Source organism: Stylophora pistillata, chromosome 3, assembly GCF_964205215.1.
Source record: "Stylophora pistillata chromosome 3, jaStyPist1.2, whole genome shotgun sequence".
Taxonomy (NCBI): Eukaryota; Metazoa; Cnidaria; class Anthozoa; order Scleractinia; family Pocilloporidae; genus Stylophora; species Stylophora pistillata.
The window spans coordinates 7,856,885-7,876,844 of NC_142521.1; the positions used below are offsets into that span (position 1 = coordinate 7,856,885).

Sequence of the window (19,960 nt, forward strand, 5' to 3'; positions counted from 1 at the left end):
TCGGTTCTTACTACCTTAAAGGTGAAGCGCTGAATCGGAACTTTCAGCTATTTGAAGACGTGCTTCAGCTGCATTAAAACTCAGCATTACTTTCATTTGACACTTCCCACACGCCAGTCCAAAATGTACACTTTCATATCTTTTTGGAAAATGTTCAACTTCAAGCTGGGACCAACGTATCGACGATGTCTTATAACGGGGGTCGGAAGATTTCAGACAATTCAGATTTTTTGCTTTCACGCAGCGATTTATCATTCGGCGTGTCTGTGTGTTACGAAAGAAGATGTAAGAGAATTACTTGTTACTTAATATAGAGTAGTTTTACTTTCAGTCACAGCATCCATCCGAAAACGTAATTTTAGAAACATCAACGGTGAAAAAATCCTTTGAATAACGGAAAAAACGTATGGCCAAGTCGAGGTGAAAAATCAAGTTTATGCTATTTCTTAGTAGCCCTCAAAAGATCTGAATGCAATTAAACCACGTACAATTTTTTTTATCGCTACAACTCATTATTAATCGGAAACATTACGGAAGGGTGTGTCGCGAAGAGGTCACGAAATTCTTGGTTAATGTCTACTTAAGGTTGGTGGTTTCTGCTGGAGTTGAACAAAATGGCCGATAGCCAATTCGGATGGCTGCTGTTATATTTTATGACCATATGGAAAGTGGCTTTAGGACAAATAGGCAACTATTCTTTCGATAGAGGTAAGGTTTTGAGGGAGATATTCGACAAAGCTTCTCAAACTCAAATGTCATCGATAAAAATACCTGGTAGAAAAAATTTGTCTGTCAAATTTTCTGATTCTTACGGTCAATGGTTCGTTGCAAAAATTTGAACAGCGGTTCTCTCGATCTCTTTGGTGGGTTTTGAATTGGAACAACAAAGAGCCACGGTAGTTGGTTCCATGCATTTTACAAACGGTTTTTCTTCTATGAATAAGACTCCGTGTCAAAGTCATTCATATTCCTCTCCAAATTTCGGTGTTTGTTGTAAGTTTACTCGTTGTCAATCTCTAAAATATTTTTTTTGGAAGCCTTTAATTAATCTATAAATTGGATTTTTGATCTTTGAATTTTCAAAGTACCAAAACCTGCGTACTGTTATTCCTTTTTTTAAACTCGTTATCAAAGAAATACTGACAGGCGATGTACAGACGATAAAAGCATTCATTCATGCCGGATCAAAACGAGTCCGTCCGACTGGAAGGACTGACAAGGCTTCCATTACAGAAGTAAACCAGCTCTTCTGTCTAAAATAGTATTATAGTCAAACAGGAGCAATAATCATACTGAAAACAAATGTTTGGCAGACAGCACAATCCCTACTTCGCCAACTGTAAAATATTTGTTTTTCTAATTTGATTAACTGATACTAACAGCTTCGAATGACTTCCTTTCTTCAAGTATCAGGTGAAACATCTTCATTTTGGGACCAAAATTGTAGACTAGTTTTTTCCTTTTTTATCATAACTTAGACGCATTTCATTGTTAAATAAATTCACGAAGCTATTCGCCAGTGAATAGGATGTTTCATTGAGATAATGCTGGGAAAAGGTAATAACGAACATTTCGAGACAGTCAAGGTTAAATTTACCACATAGACGTGTAATACAGTAATCATTCCTTAATATTGCATTACGCGTCCTTGATGTGCACTATTTGAAACGTAACTCATTGACAGGTTTCTTATTACTTTTGAACTCCGCCAGGGAGAATCTAAAATCGTCTTTGCACCAGATTGTGCTTTACTTCGCCTCATACCGATCCACGTTGTCCTAACTGCCTTGTCCTTTCAGAGACCTCTAATGTCTTTCTGCTACCCCCCCCCCCCCCCCGCTAACGCTAACTGCCTTGTCCTATTAGGGACCTCTCATGTCTTTCTGCCCTCCCCTTCCACCTCTCTAGTAAGACAGTTTCGTCTGGAATGTATCTCTTTTATATATTTAGATCACAAAGGGAACGAAGAATTTATGACCGTGAATAAAACAGGGTATGTAAGACTTACGTTTATTCTATTTATTTCATATTTTCCATACAGTTCTCTAAACCTTTCGCAAGGTGCTGCGGAGAGGAGAATTTGTTTAATAATCAAGAGCTTTTTTAGTTCGTGATCATTTCTTTTATTCCCCGTACCTTAAAAATCCGGTGGCGGTTTAATCCTCTCACGGTTAAACCGCCAAAAGGTTAAACCGCCACAGGATCAAGCTAAGACGGTTGCAGTCACAACACTTAAATAACCCTCTAAGTTGAAACGCATCAACTCTTTGGATATCTATTACCAGATTTCTCCACAATAACACGTTGAGGGATGAAATTATGGCGGCTAATTCCCATCTTGTAGCGCAATTCCTTGTGCTTTTTCGCCTTCTTTCACTCCTTAGAGTCCTTACACTCCTTTGCATGGTCATGTACTAGGACATGGACATGCAAATAACACGAGTAACGCAACATCTTGGTTTTTTTTAACAACATGCGTCAAAGGCCTGAAACTGAGGCCCAAGCACGACTTGAAAAAGCCTCCAAAAACGACAGCGGTTGCCACCCAAGGTTACTGTTAAAACTTAGTTTAAAGCCATTTGTAAACATTTGATTAAAAAAAATCAACCAATGGTACTCAGAAAACTGCAGCAAACCCATTCAACCTCAAGCAGTTGATCGCAGTCACAAATCAAAGTTTTGTTTACTTTTTTAAAAACCCTGGAACATACTTGGGAAACAAGTACGATCATCAGCAACAAAAACGTACCTCATGGACTAACTTTCGGCAGATTTTGCACCAAAAAGTACTATTATTGATAAACGCCTTATTCCTTTGAAATATACATCCAGCTGGTGCTTATCTCAATGTAATTCGAGCTTTCATAGCGTCATTCAAAATTAAAATGACCGTCAAAGCGTTCTACGCTGAACGACGTTGAACTCTCGTGCCAAGTCCTATTGTATAGATGAATAAAGGCTGATAGTTTCGAAAGAAACTGTTTGGGGCTGCGTCGGTGGGAGTAACGAAATAATTTGGATATATCAACAAAGTTGAAATGGTAAATTGGCCACCGTAATGATTACAAAAGCTGACGTTTCGAGCGTTAGCCCTTCGGAGCGAATAGAGGAATTGTGGGTTGTGTGGGTTTTTAAAGCCCCTTATCTGCGCTAAGGGTTCATCATTATTTATCACGTTGGAAGGGAAGGGAGGGAAGATGGATTATTTTGGGGGAGTCGCATGGTTAAAGGGAAAATGAAAAGGGAATCAGTCATTGCTAAATGAGTAAAAAGGGAGGGGAGGACTGCTAATTAACCGCCATTATTATAAGAATCAGTTACAGAGCCTTATTGGGAGCGGGGGGGAGGGGTCCGTTAGATTTTATCGTGACACAACCAAAATATATCCTTTATCTCCCTTCCCCCTAGTTGATCAATATTGAAAGGTCCCTAAAATATCTTTTGACATTTTTATTTTTTCTGTTTTAGCAATATCACATGTGTTTCTGCTCATCCCATTCCTACATCACGAGGCGAGTGTAGGCCATACCTTTACAAAGAAAAAGGTGTTTGCGCGAATATTATTAAAGGTCGCAATGTTTACGGCTCAAAATTGCACCAAGCGAGGATGGAAACAAGCCTAAATAACTTCGGAATGGCGAGGGCTTACGTTCTTTCCAAAAGTGATATCTCTGATAGATGCCTTCGAACTGTGGATCTGATTTACTGCAACCACTACTTTCAAAAGTGTGACAACACGTCATCAAAGATTCTTCCAGTTCCGGTCTGTAGGGGGGCCTGCAATGTTATGGTACAGAGACATTGCAAAGAAGAGTATCGTCGCGCTAAGGAAATTAACAATGCTGTACAAGACTCCCCTGCATTAGGGACTCAATGGAGTTTTGAATTGCTTAACTGCTCAGAGTTTCCACCGAGAAACGGAGGCTCTATTCCAGAGTGTCATTATCCTGAAGAACTCGAAGGTATATTGCTCTGGGTATTTCATTTCTGTTCACAGGGTTGCACCTTTAACTGAAGCAGTTTGCAATAAAATATGGTGGGAGAGGTCACAAGTTGGATAGATGGGTTAGGCTGAAAGTTATATCGGGAACAAATATGACATAAAATGAATTAGCTTTGACGCAAGAAGCAGGAGTCAGTGCGGTGGAAAAGTCTTTAAATTTTTTACACTTGGTGTTTGAAGATCATGAGCACGAGGTGCCACCAAACCTTAGCTGTTTTATCTCGATGGTAACTCAGAGTCTGCATAAAAGAAAAAGGGAAAACAACCGCTGCAGGTTTAAGCTCTTTTAATTGATGATATATACAAGCCTTTACAGCCACCTGTTTAAGAACACAGGCTAGTCAACCGTTTTATCAGCTCTATGAAAAATGTCATGACATCACCTAGGTGATTTGTAAAAGAAGGACGCGAAAAAAGTGTTCTCGTCCTTTCTACCATTCAATTCATATCATGTGGTGATTCCTTTCGGAGGTAAGAATCCTTTCGCTTATACTCCAATGCAATCAGCCACGTGTGACGAATTGTCCAGTCATACATATTCCCTAAAACGTAATATCACAATATCTAAACTGGGCGACATCACAGATCTTCAACTCGGCCGAATCCGTCTTCTTTTTTACCCAGAACCTTTTACGTGATGTTAACTCCCTTTAATTAATCTCGTGTCAATTTCTCATTTTAGAAAGAAACATCTCGGAAGGAGACTTTAGTGGTGAGTACGCGCTTTGTTAAGAGCTTATTCTCAAGCTTTTTGGAGCTGATTGTCAAGCAAAAGCTTGTTCGTGACAGAACTTTCGTATCTTTTACTCTATTTGAACAGATGAATGTTCCTATGGTGACGGTCAATCATACCGTGGAAATGTATCTGTTACGCAGTCCGGCCACACGTGCCAGTCTTGGATTTCCCAGTGTCCTCATCGACACCACAGAACACCAAACAACTTTCCCGAACTGATCAACGCCGGCAATGCATGCCGGAACCCTGAAGGACAGGCCCCTCTCGGTCCTTGGTGCTACACCACAAATTCTTCAGTTCGCTGGGAGTACTGTAATATCTCTACTTGTACTCCAGGTAAGACTAGTTCGTCTGCTTTAAGCAGATTTTTGGTAAAATAGTATCACAGTGTGTATGATTAGGGTCAACGCGCTAAAAGAATGTTGTGACAGCAGGCCCGGTTCCCTAGTCACTAACAAGTCGAGCCATGTGGGAAATTGCGTTTGTTATAGGTTATAGCCAACTAAAGTCGCCAAAAGCTTTCATTTCGAGAGTGTTGCCACCCATACTAATTTTTAAGAGGTAAAAATCAACGCAATACAAAAATTCGGCACATTTTTAGCATAAAGACACGAACAAGTTACCCAAATTTATTGCAACGCGCTCTGATTGCGCCAACATTCTGGGATATATTCTGCAATTACAAAATACATGCTACTGCCTTTTTTGGCCTTAGAAAAAGTTGATACTTAAAGCAACATTGGATTACTACAGTTTTTGGAGTCGTGCATACGAATGGAATTTCGCTACCATAAAAGTTTAGCGTTTCGTGTATACTTGATTCCGACAATTTTTTCTTATCTTACAAAACGGACTATTCCATGCCATTAAAGATTAGCCAACTAGTTTTTTATCTGGTCGATACGAGTTGCTCAATTGCTGCACAATTGTTTATTTACTCAATGCTTATCTGGATTATTTCCTACCCGTATATAGAAGACGCAACGTTGTCCAATTGGAGTCCCTTCACCAAGTGTTCAGTATCTTGCGGGAACGGCTGGACCACACGCACGCGCACTTGTGACAGACCGCGTCTTGGCGGGAAAAATTGCTCCTCGCTCGGTGCTCTCTTTGAACGGCAACAATGCAGCCTTCAAGATTGTCGTGGTAACTGAAAACTATAATTATTTGCTTCTGCCTCTTCTCACGATACGAAGATTGATAAATTCTCCCCTGACCTGATACTGAAACGTTGAAACAGTGCATTGAACTAATTGTATTTTGGCTTCTTCTTCCGCTTGTGAACTTTGATTTCACTTCCGCGCTTGATTAGGCTTGTGATTTATGCGTACAAGTTCTACTGGTTGATTGAAATAATACAATTTAATGTGGCATAATGATTCAATTCCCAAATCAGGACCAACAAGATGGATCAATAGATATGCGAAGCCAAGTATCTAGTTACTTCTTTCTTTGATTGCCAACTGCACTTCCATTTCTTTGCATCAACCACATAATTGGTCAAATTGGTCATCACTTGCACCTATAAATAGAGGAACACACGTGTAGGAAACTATGATTTTCCTCAACAGATGTGATTTATTCATTATACTTTGTTTTAGAGAATGACGACAATGTTGAAGAAGTACCAGTGGATGAGACAGTGCACACAAAGATATTAGGTCAGTATTTCACAGTATCTGTACTTCCAAGCACGACAACTTACGAACTGTTTTGAAACTCAGTTGAGACTTGGGAAACCGGACCATTTGACTGAGAACGAAAATTTCGTTCTAGCTGCCTTTGTTAATACTACCAGTGCTGGGAAATGTCTCACTATTCCTATTTTATTTCAGAGCTAAACTCGACATGGACCATCATTCTTTCAACCATTGGATCTATTCTTTTTATCGTCAGCGTGATTCTGGTCGTTACTTTAGTCAAGAAACATAGTAAGTGAAGCAATGTTGCCTCGTAAATCTCAAACTTTCTTTGCAACTTCACATTATTTTGATTAAACAAAATTTCTTTCATCAGCAGGTCGTAAGCAAAATAACCCTAACATCCAAGATGAAGAGAAAATCACTCCTTATGCAACAGTTCGCCTCAGTGAAGTTTTTCCAGCAAATGCAGCAGATAATGGCTATTCCATTCCTGGCATGTACGAAAATCCTCTGAAGGCTTTGCCTCTCCCGGGCCACCCGTGGATGAATACAAGACCAAGAGCTGTTGGAAGGCAGGAGATGCGAAGATCACCATATGAAAATCTCGACCATCTGGGGAGGAAAGCTGTCAATCCTCTCCAGTATCTCTTTTATCAGCCTCGTTATGAAAATGAATTAGCTGATAATACAACCCGAGATGTGGTTTTTATAACGCCTGGGTACGACAAGTTGATGTCAACCACAAGGAAGAAGAGGCGGGAAATTTACAGAGGTGAAGCCACGCGCTTAGCACGCGAGAAAGCGAACATGTCCGTATATGATTCTCTCGTCCGCGAAATCAACCTCAAGTGTAAAAGCCGAAGAGAAGATTTGACGGAAACAGAAGAAGACGGTGAAAGGAGTATTGATGTCAGTATGGATGAACTCTCCAGCGACGAAAGTGGCCCAACTTGCTCAAAGGATGAAGATGAAAATACAGGAGCCTCAGAGGAGTTCTTAAACAATGGTAATAAGGTTGACGTTGAGAACGGTTGCATTGCAAATGACTGGAATACATCCGCGGAGCAATGTGAAGAACAAACTCTGACTTTAACAGAAATCAAAGATAATTTCTCGCCGTGTTCCCAAGCTGCCTTTAAAATGGACGATAAAAGAGGGTTATTTCAGTTTTATAGCTCCAGTGATCCGTTACACAACACTGAACAAGAACAATAGCCATGTTAAAGCCACCTGTCGTTTGGCGGGGGGGGGGTGAGGGGGGAAGGTAATTGCACGAATTTGTATTTGTGGCTAATCAAACGCATGAAATGAAAAACATGTCTGGGAGGAATGAAATGAGTACGTCCTGCAATGCATAATTGTAGGAGTGCAACACGCATGCGTGATCAAAAGTCTAAGATGTTTGGATAAAAAGATAAAATGAAGATTCAAACATCTCCTCGAAGTTTTATTACCAAGCTGTTACAACATGTTTTCCCATTGTCATTAAACTTCACACTTTGCATTACACTCGGCTATTCAACGTGAATAAACCTCGTCGCCTGACAAAGACCAGCAGTATAGTAAACGAGATGCCGCAATTAATACAATTGATAGTTGGACTCTATAACTTGATAAAAACGATTAAACTTTCATTTAAGGTTACCGTGCACCTTCAGGGGTGTCTCGCGTGCAAGGGATGTAGCACGTCCGGTTTAAACTGTAGATATTAAACCCCTATATCAAATTAGAGCTGATAGGACTGGCTATCAGACTATACCAAAAATTTTGAAAAAAAATTAATTGTCGAATTTTTCGCGACTTCTAAATGCGAGCGCCCGAATCACTTTTTAAGAGCTACAAGTCAAAGGGAATTTGTTCGATTGCTCTCAAATTTTGACAGAAGCTAGTTTTATATATAAACAACAAACACGTGTCTCCGAATTTTTTATTTCTACATAATTTTTTTTCAAGAGCGATTTTGTACGATCACTACTCATTTTTTTAATCCTATTTTAAAAATATTCTGTAACTTTTCACTGAAATTGAATATGGCAAATCGCAGACATGTTTTTTTTAGCGCTTTGGCCCCGGAAACGGAGGAACACATTAAATAAGCGAAAAACGAAATTCGCTTTAACATGTAACGTTCAAAAGGTGATTCGGGCGCTCGCATTTAGAAGTCGTGTAAATTCGACAATTCATATTTGATATAGTGATACAGAGGTTTAGATATCTACAGTTTAAACCGGACGCGCTACATCGCTTGCATGCGAAACACCTCTGAGGGTGCACGGTAACCTTAATTTCACCTGTGTACAGGTTGTATATATTGATAATCTTTTATTTCGTTATTACTATTTTTTACACTTTTTTTTGTTACATTTTATCGGCATGTTTCAGTGTTCCGGTGTTCCATAGTGTTCCACCGCATTCGTGCGTGTTCCAGTGTTGATTTTCCTTCTGAGACACGTAATTAAAATCGGGGGTCACTGAGATTTGAATAGCCATTCAACTCAACAATAGCCATATAGAACACCGGGTTGGCATTGATCTTCATTTGGCTAAACATTCATACAACGTTAAGTCGTTCGAAGACGCGCATTAATTTCTGATAAGAATCAGAAAACATCACAGCAACCTCAAACATCACGAGATGAGTGAAGTAATCAGGTATGCCCAAGGCTGAGTGATTCCTCCGGGCTTTGTCTACTGATTCGACTTTTCTGACAACATTACTATGTTTTGTAAGTCTTACGAAGGCCAGAAGGGTGTATAACGGAAAACTTGAGGCAAAGTGAATGAGCGAGTTTTTGGGAGGTTGTCCACGTAAATCCTTTTCAATATCTTTTTAAACACTAAGCCATTTTGGCATGATATGGAAGTACCATGGAAAATGTGCTCGTCTAATCTACGAGATGCTGTTTGTGTACGTCTTTACTTAACTCTTAAATGTCGTTTTTCATCAGATTACATATTGGGTACTCTAAAGAAGGTCCGATCCATTTTTCTCCTTCTTTGAAAATGCTATTCAAAGTGTAACCTCATAGTGTCGGGATCAAACATTTTGCATTTTCTTTTGGTTGGGAATAAACATTCTACAACTGCATACTTGTGTACAAATTTGAAAAGTCGGACTCGCAAATTAAGTACTTCCAACCGTCGAGGCTAGTTTCCATTCCAGCGCCCTCTCATAACCTCTTAACATAGTAACGCGACGACAATTCAATGGCCATTTAAACGGAAACACTCTGTTCTTGTTTCTGATAAAGTCGCGTAGTTCAAGCCCCAGTGAGCTAACAGAAGAATTTAAGGATGGAATTTTCTTTTTCCAGCCTGTGCTTCTAGCCAGAAGAGACGCGCGCAAAAATATGAGAAATTCACGCGTTATGTTTAAATATTCCACCACAGCTGTCATTCCAGATTCTAGAATATCCGGATTTCCCGTGTCTTTTATTGCTCTAGAGATTAGCTTATCCATTCCCGAAAGCTCTGGCAACACAAACACGATTTCCGGCATGTAATCACGGACCCAGTTATTTGTCTCAGTGATTAACACAGACTGAGGATTGTCTTTGTTTAGGAAGCCCTTCATCTTTGTTAGTAAGACGGAAAGGGGGCAATAATCCCACAAGTTAGAAGTGGTGATACGATCATAGCTGAGACCGGAAGGTAGGCAGGCTTCGATATTCAATGCATCACCGAGTATGAAATGGAATTTGATACGATTTCTTTTCATTCTTTCGTCTGACTTGCGCAGAATTTCTGAAAGGTAGATGGTGTACATTTCTGGTAGAGAATCAGCGTGGCAGAATTTCTTTACCGCCTTGTAGTCCCATCCGGTAAAAGGGAAAATATTCATAGGTGTGCTGTAGTAAAAGTCAGCCGTATTTAACGGCCCATGAAATCCATGACCCGTTAAGGTGGGGTTTTGCTTGTTAAGTCCCATAGAAGTTTCTCTCGTTGCGAAAATCCCTTTGTCAAAAAATTGTCGAGCAGACACTCTGTGCTCTACAGGGATGGCGTGCAAGTAGGTCTCGAGGCCGTCTTCTCTCTCCAAATCACAAGCGATCGCTGTTTGTCGCAATGTCGCCACCCAAGGCCCCTTGCGCGTAGATGACTTCAGCCACGTGCTCCAAACGTCTTTTAACTGGCTCAGTTCATCGGTAGACATCATTTCAAATACGTCTTCTGTAACTGTGCTCAGGTTAGCAGACGTTACAAGCTCTTGAAGTGCTGACATCAGCAAAGAAGAGTCTTGTTCGGAAATATTCAGAGAATACCAAATACGAAGTACAGAACTGAGTACACCATCCCCTCCTGAAGCAAATGAAATTGAGTGTTAGTGCATCGGAGATGTACGCAATTAGTCCCGCTCAAATCTGCTCTTTTTCAAGCTTTAATTTCTTCTACATTTTCTTTTGAGGATCTTTTCGTTCCTTATCATCCATGCACTTGTTTAGTAACAAAAAGTTGCTACGGCTCTATTTCGCGCTAAGATAATGAGTGCATCTTTCTTCCGTGATCAGCTTTCAGGGCATATTTTATTCTTTTCCCAAAAATAAGCGAAATAAATCGAAGTTACTTGAGGATGATAATTGTAGCATGGATCTTCACAGTTATACCGCCGCTATGCAATTATGGAAAAAAAAAAAAAAGGCTTTAAACCATTAAAGCTTCGATGAGGCTTCTTGGACGTCATGCACCTATTGTAGGAGTAAAGCAAATGCCAGAAGGCTCTTCGTTACCATCACAAATAATTTAAAAAATGTGAAATCTTACATATTTGGCATTTGGGTATTCAACTGGAGCATTCGGCTAGTTCAGGCATTACATGTAGATTTCTTATAATTTGATCTCCGTAGCAAGCAATGAGAAGACTAGGCAATGACACTAATCGGTGACCTTTCAACAACTAGGGAGGAAGTAATCTTTGGAGTCATTCTACCCTCTTGGTAAGTAACGACCACAATGATGTAAAGCTGAAAACTTTCCCAGTATTGTTCACAAAAGCCTTGCAGCGTAAGAGTGAGGATTTTTTCTCTTGGCTTCTGAATCTATTCTATTCAATTGATCATAACGATGTCAGTTTTTCTGACTCCGCCAGAAATCACCGGGAATCATGACGAAGGTTATCGATGTAGGAAATCACAAAAATGAAAAAACGACCAATTTGAAGAAACATGATTAACAAACAATAATCCTAATGAATAAAGGCTGATAGTTTCGAAAGAATCTGTTTGGGGCTGCGTCGGTGGGAGTAACGAAATAATTTGGATATATCAACAAAGTTGAAATGGTAAATTGGCCACCGTAATGATTACAAAAGCTGACGTTTCGAGCGTTAGCCCTTCGTCATTCGCTCCGACGAAGGGCTAACGCTCGAAACGTCAGCTTTTGTAATCATTACGGTGGCCAATTTACCATTTCAACTTTGTTGATATATCCAAATTAAACAATAATCCTGACTGATTCAACCCTATACAGGACTCTGGACGTCCCCATATTTTTTTTCGGAACTGTGAAACTGAGAAGAAGCAGTCACACTGTCAATCAATTTAACGGTATTTTAGTTATATCAATTTACCTTTGTGTAGCATGTAAAGCAATAAGACTGTTCTAGCCAGAGTACAGGGGCATACGTCGTTTAACACGAACGTCACTTGTTGTTGGTAAGCATCAGGTAAAGACGAAATGGTCAGCAGAACATTTCTGGGATCCCCGACTCCACATAGTAACAGTGCGAGTGGGTCGGAGTATTCTTCTCCCTCGTTCATCGATAAATTGATCAGGTCCACAGCCGGCACATTTCCCCAATAATACGTGGCTGATACCAAGGATTTTCCAACTCGTTGTCTAAGGAGCTCTACTGTTTTGATTTTATTTGCTAGTTCAACAATTTTCTCCCTAGTTTCTTGACACGAAGGCATGTGCTGTTGCCAATGGTTTCGTTGGCATTCGACGTTACAATAAGAAGCTTTCATGCAACTGGTGCACTTCATCATTCGCTCCTGCTCACGACCGCAAGAGAAACATTCCGTTGTCAGCATTGCGTCGTTGCAATCGGGTTCATGTCGCCACTTATCTTGTTTCTGACATTCCTTTGAGCAGTAGAAGGCAACTCTACAACGTGAACATTGGTGATTGCAGCGAGCTTCGCATCGCCAGCAGTGACGATCTTTGTTCATAACTGAAATCCAGTGTCGTAAGAATTGCTAAACGATAACGTCTCTCGCTTCCAAGATATGCAGACCACAAAATGTTACGCACATCTTGATTCCATGCACGGTAGATGTTTCCTGAGCCAGTACCTCTAGACAGTTCCTCCATTTACAAATACGCCACGAAACAATTGTGAAAATAATGTACTCAGTTTCTTTGCAGCTAGATGGAAGCTATTGGCTAATATTTTCAGCTTAATACATCCTGTTTTTCCTAGAATTTGATAATGTATGCAGAGACTTCATGGTTTTGTGTTTCAAATATCTCATTTCGGGTTTTAATTCAATTTTTTCACTTTCCATCTTTAAGTCACACAATCGAAAGAAGGCAACCACAACAATAAACTTCAAAAACATGGTTATCCATGAGGTTTACAAGACGAGTTTCGAACACTTTCCTGGTAAACATAACAATCACTATTTCGAAAAACCCAAGTCAAAAAACACTTTTCATAAACTTTTTTTTATTAATTTTTTTTTTATTCAATGACGAATTTAAAATTACTAAGCAGCATTTAAAGGCCACACATTGCACATCATGAAAAGAAACTATTTTTATTTCTTCTTTTTCTCCTCTTTTTTCGACTTCTTCAGAGACTTTGTGGCCTTGATGGCACTATCAATGAATTCTAACTCAGCAAGTTTGTCTGTTTCGTTAGAAGAGCGGTTCTTTTTCTTTTTCTCGGTCTGCATGTTTTTGTTTGCATACTGATCCTTTTTCGGTTTCTTTTCGAACGCGGCATCAACCGACCCTTTTGCGTCATCAGCATCATCTTCCTATGAGCAACAAAGCAAAAAGAAATATCAGTACATGGTCTTCGTCAGTACATACGGATCAACTTACCCTGCGCACCCACCCTTCCCTGACCCAAACACAGTCACCTAAGTTGGAGTTAATGTTAGTTTAAGGGGAAGGGTGGGTGTGTGCGATCGGACACTTATATTGCTCCGTACTTTCTTAAAAAGCACAAAAAGTAAGTTTCTCGTCAAAGAACACGATGTTAGCGATTCAATACCGACCACTCAACATTGGGTCCAACGCCACTTAAACACTTTGGTTGTCACCTATCTATATTTCCTGGAATACAAATAATTCTGAAGTTGAAAAATACTTGTCCTGTTAGTACACACCTCCTCCGAATCAACAGCATTTTCTCCACTTGCTGTGAAACCCAATGCCGCCATTTCTCGGCCGAAATTTTTAGACTTGCCATCTTCCACCAATTTCACTTTCTTGGTATGCTTAATATCTTGTCTCTCCTCTAAAATCTCTTCCAAAAATTTTCTCTTCTTGACTGCCTTTTGCTCCTTCTCGAACCAGGTTTTGTCTTTCCTTTTCAGGTGCTCTACGCCACAATTTCTGAGCACAATTCTGCCATAGAAATTACCGTTGAGTTGTTGTTCACTGAAAAGCAGTTCTTGGGTAATGGCTTCCTTATATCTCACCTCCGCTTGTCTCCAACATGTTTCAACAACATGGCTACCCTGTTTTTCACAAGCGAGCCTAACAAAGGTCCCCTAAAACATAGAAACGAGATTGGTCTTCGATTCTTCACTGGGTACCAATAGTTGAATTGACAGAATTTATTCAACCCTTTTACGCCCTAATATCAATGAGCATATTCTCCATTCAGTTCTCTACAGATATCCAAAGGTGCTGACAAGGACAATTTGTTTACCAATCAGGAAATACTTTAGTGGGTGATCATTTCCTTTCTTCTCGTGACCTTAACGTTGGATTCAGGGGAAATTGATGCTAATCGCTCTCAGGATTCAAAGGGTAAAGAGTGATGTACATGTACCTTGCCCCTCCTGGGTCTGAAATTTTAAGAATCAGCCAATGCATGTCAGATGACTAGAGGAGCTGGTGATAAACAATCACATTCGAGAATTCTGTCACAGAGTAACAAAGAGAAATATAGCAAACATGTAAATATTACCTTTAACTTCTCAATGAGAACATGTTTCTTCTCTGATGGCACAAATCTGCTCTTTAAGAAAGCTTCCAATGCATAAGAACCCATTGAGTCTGTGGCAAGGGTCATTAATTCCTCCATGGAAAGACAAAGCAGGCTTGTTACCACCTTGCTTGGGTCTTGAAAATCAAATAATGTCTTCAGTAACAAAGCTCCATGAAAGTTAATAGATTTTAGCTTTGCTCCAGGGGGAGATTCTTCCTATGGATTTTAAAGAGAAAATAGGACAAATAATTATATTGTTGTTCATGCACAGAAATTAATTTGCAAAGATTATCATCTTCCTGGCCACAATTCCAGAAAAATCAACTGCAGGGGTTTCATTAGTGTTTTCAGCAGGAGGGGAACTGGTTTTCACAGGCGGACAAAACTTGATGAATGGAACTTCTTTCTAAGTTAAAGTTTCTGCCAGATTGTCAAACCAAGTGGGTAAAACCGTCCTCACAACCAGTCAATTTGCCTGGTGCCCAGGCCCTTAATGAAACCCCTGCAAATGACCAACCCCCTTGAACCAACACCCATTCTTCAGATAAGCACCCCCTTTATAAATTTTAACCTTTGAATTTCCATAATTGACCAAGACAGAATTTCTCCTTACAATATCAATAAAATATCAAGCAGACAAGTGATGAGAATAAAGAAAAATATCAGTTAGGGGATTATTAGTTGATCCAATACCAAATTCTCCAAACTAACATCATAAGAATTGTCTGGCCGACAGTAAGGAGAATTACTAATGGGATCTTGGCGGTGAAAAAAGTTAACTGAAAAAAGGGATCCCGGTGCAAAATCAAAGAGCTATGATAGCTATTGTTTGTGTGGTAGACTGGTGGCTGATGGTGATGATAATAAAAATAGATAATAAGAATAATTCTAGTAATAATAATAATAATAATAAAAATAATAACAATGGATTTCTATAGACCCATATCCACTAACTCATGGTGCCTTGCAAAAATTTGCAAGGGACTTTGGTTTGACTGCACTGAGCAGTTTGCAGTTTTAAAGGAAAGTTTTGCAAATGCCTCAAGTTTTGGAACCAACAACAACACCAGGAGCTACATTCCCCTACTCTCTGCTAGAAGTACGTGGGTTTTTTAAGTCCCCTACAAACCTGTACAAAGAACATGCATGAGACTGAATATATGGTTTATCATCCTTATCCAAGAAGACTAGAAAGTCTAACCATTTTCAGATGTCATAGCAGAGGCAGCACATTCTACTTAGTTATTTTAAGACCCAGAGTGTTGGTCCGGTCTGGGGCTTAAACTCTCAATCTCTGCCACAGCAGTCTGGCACTCTGCAACCTGAGCTAACCAGGTAGGTATGACCCCAAAAGCCCCAATTTACTCACTGCAATAGTAATGACACCTTCTTCAATTTCTCCTCTTTCATCTGGCTTTGTTCCATAGAAAATGTCATAAGTTGTTAATGACAAGAACAAAAGAACAGCACTGGATTGTTCATCCTTTCCTTCACAGTGAAATGCTTGCAGCAATGCTTTTAACATTGTTTTTTGCTTGATCAAAAACTGCACAGCAACTTCAGCCATTCTGACTACAATGCCCATGTGCTCATTAGCAAGAAGATCTTCCAGATATGGTAGCAGCTCAGCTAATATTTGTTTAGCCTAAATCAAAGAAAAGTCAACTTATGATCCAGGGACATTGAATGACTGTGACAAATAACTTCTACTTGAATATCACTGCTCACAATTAAAACTAAAAAGATTGTAACCAATCATAGGACAAAATAAGAATGTGCTTGAACAAACGTGATCCACAATTGAAGAGTCCACCCTGAAATGACCCATTTAACCTGTAAGAGTGATAAACATCTAATTTTTCTCAACAGCATTACCCCTGAATCACACATAAAGGTCATGAATAAAGGAAATGATCACAAACTCAAGGAACTTTTGACTGATAGACAAATTCTCCAAGTAAGAACCATAGAGAATGTATGGATAACAATTGGAGAACTTGCATACTGATGTAAAGGGTGAAGCCAACATCGGAAAAGGCGTTTTGCGATTCCCAAATGTAGGACCGAGCGTTTCAAAAATAGTTTTTTAGTAAGATCATGCATTAACAATGAATTTTAGTGCTCAGTGAGTTTTGTAAATGAGATCGATGCCGTGGTATATGTTTTAACAGTTCAAGCTTTCATCATATTTATAGGATATTATTTTTTATTTAGGACTTTAATACTATCATATTACTATAATTATAAGTTATATTTTATACTTTATCGTAAATACACAATTCAGCTCAGTGGCTGCAAGCTTTTTACAAATAAACTATCTATCTATCTATCTATCCATCCATCAGATACAGTACTGCAAGTGTCTACTAAATAAAGATTATTAAATAAAATTAAATATTATTAAATATTAAAATTAATATTAAATATTAAATATTAATATTAAATATTATTAAATATTATTAAATTATTATTATTAAATAAAGATTTCACTGTATGACATCATTACAACAATGAACGAAAGTAAAACATTCAATAACTGCAAAAAAATCTAACCTGAGCTTTATCTGTAGTGCTTGCCATCAGATGTTGTACGATAAAATTAGCAATAGGATGGCAGGACAACTGAACCAAGTGAGTGTTGAAGTACGAATCATAAATCTCTCGCCAAAGCTCAGGTGTAACAACATGTAAAATCTTTTCAACCAAATGACTGCTGATTTCATTTGAAAGCAGAACAGGTACCCTGTAACTCCTGAAAATGAAAGAAATAGGCAGCAAATAGAAATCAAATTAGCTCTATACATCAGTAGAGTGTGCATGTATGTAAATGATGTCATAAGTAACATGTCATTTTTCCATTAAAACCTTCTTTGCACACTCTGAAATTGTTCTGAACCTGAAGTCCATTTTGTTGCCGAATATCTTCACAAACAAAACATAATTTCACTAAATTTCCTCAATAATTTACTATGCACAAAATTAAGAAGAAAAACATAAGTTATAACAAAACATGTCAAGCCATCAACTTTTTCAAAACTTGGTGGTTCTGAAAAGAACCAGGTTGAGTGTGAAAAGAGCTCTTCTCTTTTTATTCTACCATTCAATCATTGCCTTCTCTAGCCGTCTCAAGCATAATGTTGATTTCGTCACACTGATATGTGTGATTTTTAGCTTTTGTTCTTTATGCAGACATGGATTGTTATAGAGGCCAACACCCACCTTTCTTGCTCTTTTGAGGCCTGTTCATGGTCACCTTCCTTTGATTCTCTTGGTCCTTTGATTCTTCCTTTCTTACTGTTGTACATGTCAATTTGAGACATAACTGCCTTGCATAACTTCATACACAATGACTGGTCCTTCCTGTGTAGAACCAATAGCAATGTCTGCAGAAGGGGATTACTTACTGGGTGAAGAGCCAGTTTTTGCAGTTCCATTTCAATTATCATGTTAGTGAGTTGTCTGAGAATGGGTGGAAAGCTATCTGGAACTGCAACTGTCTCCATATGCTTAATAGGATCTGTTCCAAAGGCATTTCCCACTGTATGATAGAGAGCAAAGTACAAGAGAGATCATGCAGGTAAAAAAAACAATTGTAATGTACTGTGCAATCCAACCAAAACCCATAACTGTTTCTACTTTTCCTTACACTAAATACAGTTGAACTTCCTATAAGTGACAACCTGAAATGTCAAGTCTAAGTGGTCCCTTCCCACAGGTAGCGCCATAAGGGATCCACATTTCAGATAATTTGGATATGGTGACCAGACCCTTTTGTGAGTGCTCACTGAAACTTATAGTTACAACTTTTAGCAGTTTATTCAAGGGAAAAAAAATAGGATCTAAGGTGATTTTTCTGTATTTCAGGAAACACTTTCCAGTAGCTCCACCTTTAGGACATCTGTTGAAACAATTTTCACTGTGATTATTAGGGCTAATTTTCTTTCAAGTGCTTGCCCATGGGAGATAAAAAAATTATTGAAAACTGTAAACAAGCATTTCTAAAAGTGGTCACTTACCAGAGGTTGTCCCTTATGGAAGGTTTCATTTAGAGCGATTTGACTTAGAAACTTTTGGTACTCATAAAAAGTGGTCGCCAACAAGAGATGGTTACGTATGAGAGGTGATCACAAGGGGAGGTTTGACAGTACCTCATTTCCAATTATAATGACAAACCTTAAATCTAAAAATTATTTTTGATAATTGTATGACTATTTGTTCCAAAAGTGGCAGTTTCTATCACATTCGTTATATGAAGGATGACAAGCAATTCTGAATAACCCTGCCAGCACCTGATTTTTCCTACCTCTGGTTCTCTGTTGATTTGTATGAGAGTAACCAGCTGGTTGCAGGTAAAACTAAGAGTGCTGGTAATTCTTGAAAAATATAAGCTCCCACCATTTTCCTTAGCTTCAATTGCAACAGTGAAACTTCTGTTCACATTGAAAGTCCTGGTTGTTTTCAATAAACCTGTAGCCCAAATAACTATTGTTCTATATATACTTCTTTTCAGCTGAAGAATGGCCCATGTGATGAGCCAATTTAAGTTATATGTAGTGAGAACACTCTACTGAGAATACTCTACTGTTTGTATTTACTTGCTTTCTCAATCCTTTTCACAATCCACCTAGACCAGAAGAATCAGATATGCATAATACCTTGAGTCTGCTTGATTGATCGTCTTTTCTCCTCTGATTGATTACTTTTCTCCCTACTTTGCCTTGAAGCTCGACTGCGGACAACACTATCTGCAACTTTCACACCACCCAGCACCTCGAACGCAGTTCTAAGAACATGGCTTCCGTAAGTATGGCTAACAAGTTCTCCTAAATTCTCTTGAAAACAATGACAGAGACTCAGGAAAAGTTCCTCCGCACTTTTCAAATTGTCGAAATTTTGTTCAACTTCTCTTATTTTACTGCGCTCTGACCTTACTGCCTTCGGAATAACACAGATGAGCGATTGGAGCACGTGGCTACCGAATTTGTCCATGGCGATTTTGCAGAAATGATCTTCAATATTCTGTATTACGCAGCGAATTTGGATATCGTTAAAATAAACAATCAGCTTCTCCATAGTTCTGCTGACCATCATATCACAGGAAAGTTTAACTTCGTTGTTTTCTACTTGTGTAAACACGTTCTCCACAAACAATTTTCGACTCTCATCGTCATCAAAATCATCTTCATTTATCATATCTTCCACCCTTTTGAAATAACTGGAAGTTTGCTCATCGAGAGCAGATGTTACTTTGGCCCGTTTCTTGCTATTTTTCTTTTTCATCGCGATCTCTTTTTCTCGGTTAATCCGGATTTCAAAGTTCCGAACACAACTCGTCCGCCATATTGAAACCATGTGAAGACTTAGAAGCCTAGCCTTTTCACTATTTCTTACCCAGTCCACTAAACGGATTGTCTTTG

At 39.0% G+C, this 19,960-nt stretch overlaps 3 protein-coding genes across 5 annotated transcripts; 1 reads left to right on the top strand and 2 right to left on the bottom strand.

Moving 5' to 3' along the window:
• Window positions 1–569: 569 nt before the first annotated feature.
• Window positions 570–7,889, top strand: LOC111332051 (uncharacterized). 3 transcript variants are annotated; one of them, XM_088751812.1, is made up of 10 exons: window positions 580–708; window positions 1,479–1,557; window positions 1,951–1,993; window positions 3,469–3,962; window positions 4,686–4,715; window positions 4,824–5,075; window positions 5,715–5,885; window positions 6,341–6,400; window positions 6,575–6,670; window positions 6,756–7,889. In XM_088751812.1, the coding sequence occupies exons 2-10, from the start codon at window positions 1,545–1,547 to the stop codon at window positions 7,595–7,597; spliced, it is 2,001 nt and encodes a 666-aa protein (XP_088607938.1). In that variant the 5' UTR covers window positions 580–708; window positions 1,479–1,544; the 3' UTR covers window positions 7,598–7,889. The 3 variants fall into 3 exon arrangements, with proteins under 3 accessions (XP_088607936.1, XP_088607937.1, XP_088607938.1); XM_088751810.1 differs by lacking the exon at window positions 1,479–1,557 and having other exon boundaries at window positions 570–708; XM_088751811.1 differs by lacking the exon at window positions 1,479–1,557 and having other exon boundaries at window positions 570–708; window positions 6,759–7,889.
• Window positions 7,817–12,755, bottom strand: LOC111328369 (uncharacterized). Its single transcript, XM_088751813.1, has 2 exons — window positions 11,949–12,755; window positions 7,817–10,681 (listed from the first exon to the last, which is right to left on the bottom strand). The coding sequence occupies exons 1-2, from the start codon at window positions 12,547–12,549 to the stop codon at window positions 9,507–9,509; spliced, it is 1,776 nt and encodes a 591-aa protein (XP_088607939.1). The 5' UTR covers window positions 12,550–12,755; the 3' UTR covers window positions 7,817–9,506.
• A 361-nt stretch (window positions 12,756–13,116) lies between these two features.
• LOC111328189 (nucleolar protein 9) lies at window positions 13,117–19,906 on the bottom strand. The gene is made up of 7 exons (XM_022932606.2): window positions 19,199–19,906; window positions 17,763–18,081; window positions 17,097–17,295; window positions 15,913–16,188; window positions 14,523–14,759; window positions 13,714–14,100; window positions 13,117–13,359 (listed from the first exon to the last, which is right to left on the bottom strand). The coding sequence occupies exons 1-7, from the start codon at window positions 19,893–19,895 to the stop codon at window positions 13,138–13,140; spliced, it is 2,337 nt and encodes a 778-aa protein (XP_022788341.2). The 5' UTR covers window positions 19,896–19,906; the 3' UTR covers window positions 13,117–13,137.
• Window positions 19,907–19,960: the final 54 nt, after the last annotated feature.

Excerpts from the sequence above, each read along its gene's own strand:
- LOC111328189 (XM_022932606.2), bottom strand. The coding sequence starts at position 19,895 with ATGGTTTCAATATGGCGGACGAGTTGTGTTCGGAACTTTGAAATCCGG. Across the intron at positions 18,082-19,198 it reads ATCAATCAAGCAGACTCAAG|TGGGAAATGCCTTTGGAACA; the intron begins GTATTATGCATA and ends TCTATCATACAG. Across the intron at positions 14,760-15,912 it reads AAGGTGTCATTACTATTGCA|GAAGAATCTCCCCCTGGAGC; the intron begins GTGAGTAAATTG and ends TAAAATCCATAG.
- LOC111332051 (XM_088751810.1), top strand. The coding sequence starts at position 615 with ATGGCCGATAGCCAATTCGGATGGCTGCTGTTATATTTTATGACCATA. Across the intron at positions 5,886-6,340 it reads CAGCCTTCAAGATTGTCGTG|AGAATGACGACAATGTTGAA; the intron begins GTAACTGAAAAC and ends ACTTTGTTTTAG. Across the intron at positions 6,671-6,755 it reads TACTTTAGTCAAGAAACATA|CAGGTCGTAAGCAAAATAAC; the intron begins GTAAGTGAAGCA and ends TTCTTTCATCAG.
- LOC111328369 (XM_088751813.1), bottom strand. The coding sequence starts at position 12,549 with ATGAACAAAGATCGTCACTGCTGGCGATGCGAAGCTCGCTGCAATCAC. Across the intron at positions 10,682-11,948 it reads GCTTTACATGCTACACAAAG|GAGGGGATGGTGTACTCAGT; the intron begins GTAAATTGATAT and ends CATTTGCTTCAG.